General features: G+C 34.9%; 1 protein-coding gene across 1 annotated transcript in view; it reads right to left on the reverse strand.

Moving 5' to 3' along the window:
- LOC107575641 (uncharacterized) overlaps positions 1–1826 on the reverse strand; it is a gene marked incomplete at its 3' end in the record, with an annotated part of 39319 nt that overhangs the window by 32052 nt on the left and 5441 nt on the right. The window contains exons 4-5 of the mRNA XM_016262004.1: positions 801–969; positions 541–703 (exon numbers count right to left, since the gene is read on the reverse strand). Of these exons, the coding sequence (XP_016117490.1) occupies positions 541–703; positions 801–969 (332 nt within the window). The remainder of the gene's footprint in view (positions 1–540; positions 704–800; positions 970–1826) is intronic.

A 1826-nucleotide genomic window follows, 5' to 3' on the forward strand; every position in this document is an offset into this window, starting at 1 on the left:
TTTTGGAAGACCAAACAAAGTAGTTTCGCTTTCACAACGAAACACACAGCGCCTTCACGACATGGCGGCGGCGGCAACAACAATACTACAGCGAGAATAACGCTGTACGCCTTCTTTCTTTGCGTGAACATTTGGGCGGCGTTATGCAAATCTTCCCAGATAGTGACGTAGACACGTGTTAGAACGAGTCGTTTTAGGTAGGTGTGGCTGACTCTTAACTTTTATAAAGAATATCTCTTTGGATTTGAGACTTTAGTCTTTGCAACTTTACAGATCTTCTTTATGCACCAAGTGCTTGTAACACTCCAAAGAGAAAGGAAAAATTTTAATTGCATCATATGACCCCTTTAATGGCTGTCTAAAATAGAAAACAGTTTTTTCAAACATTAATAATAAAAATAATTCACAATATTTTTTTTATGAATAAAATAAAACATTGATGAACAGAAGGATGAATTTCAAACTTTGGAATGGTAGTGTAAAAAAAATTGCATATCTCTCAAATATCAAAAAGAATAATCAAATAAAAACACATCTAACCTTCGATGTCTTATCTCCTTTGAAATATTCCAGAGCTTCATAGAGGTGACTGTAAGGTCTAGAACGCTTGCCCTTTCCAACATAGAAAACAGCACTGATGAACGTCTGAAAACATTCTTTAGGATTCATGGACTGACTTCGATATGGTAGATTCTTTGTCACCCTATAAAGCAGCAGTAGGGAAATAAATGTTATTAAACAATAAAAAGAAACAGTCATTGTCCAAATAATGGCAACACAATGTGAGAGAAACCATGTACCGTGGGTCAAGCAGCAGGTAGTTAAAGCTGGATTTAATGAAACCCTCACGCCATCTCTTATTCTGATCTGGCTTATCAAACTGCTCACACAGAGCGAGCTCATCTGCTTGACAATTAGGAAGTACGAATCTGTGAAGCCCATTTTCGAGTTCTGGGCTGTAACCTGCAACTGAGAAAGAAATAATTGATCTTTAAACAGAAAGAAGCATGACACTTATATGCTATCACTGATCTTCTACTCTTTTATCAGAGGAACTCAACTAGAGAGGCCAAAATCACCTTTCAATTAGCTGTCATCTTCAAATACGATACACAATATTAGGCTAGTTTGATATTAATTTTCATGATAAATAGTTCATGTTTATGTTGTAAGTTAGAATGGCAACTTGCCATTGTATGAGATACAAAATTAAAAGATTATTTATTCATGTGACTTTTGAGGGCCAACTACACATTTGTAACTAGGCATGTTTGGGGCCTCAAAATAAAAGCTAATGGACCACGTGGCCACCTGTTGAGTACCTTAGCTATATGTAATTCATTAATGCTTTATATTTTGGCAGGGGCAGTTCTAGGGTGAGTGGATATCTGGGGCTTAGCCCAGAGACATTAATGAATGTATCAGAATACACGGGTTACACTTCAAATAAAACAGGCAATGTTGAAAGTTCAAATGGCAAAGTGGCTTAATTTTTTTTTTTATTAATTATTATTTGCACTTAAAAAATTGCATAAATAATATTATGAGATTAATGTTTTAAATATAAAATTTAGAACACAAAAAAATGAAACGATAGAAAAAATAGAATACTTTTAAAACATAAGACTAAAATTAGCAGTAGGTGGCAGCAAGCCACTGTCTTAAAGACTGAGTTGTTGAGTCATTTATTCAATCGATTAGTTCAAAACGGCTGATTCATTCAGGAATGAAGTAAGAAACTGTTTTTTTATGAATGAGTCAGTGAATCACTGATTCAACATGTTCAAACAAGGCTAATTCATTCAGTGACGAAACTGCTGTGTGCA

The sequence above is a fragment of the Sinocyclocheilus grahami genome, unplaced genomic scaffold, assembly GCF_001515645.1.
Source record: "Sinocyclocheilus grahami isolate Dianchi unplaced genomic scaffold, SAMN03320097.WGS_v1.1 scaffold2777.1, whole genome shotgun sequence".
NCBI lineage: Eukaryota > Metazoa > Chordata > Actinopteri > Cypriniformes > Cyprinidae > Sinocyclocheilus > Sinocyclocheilus grahami.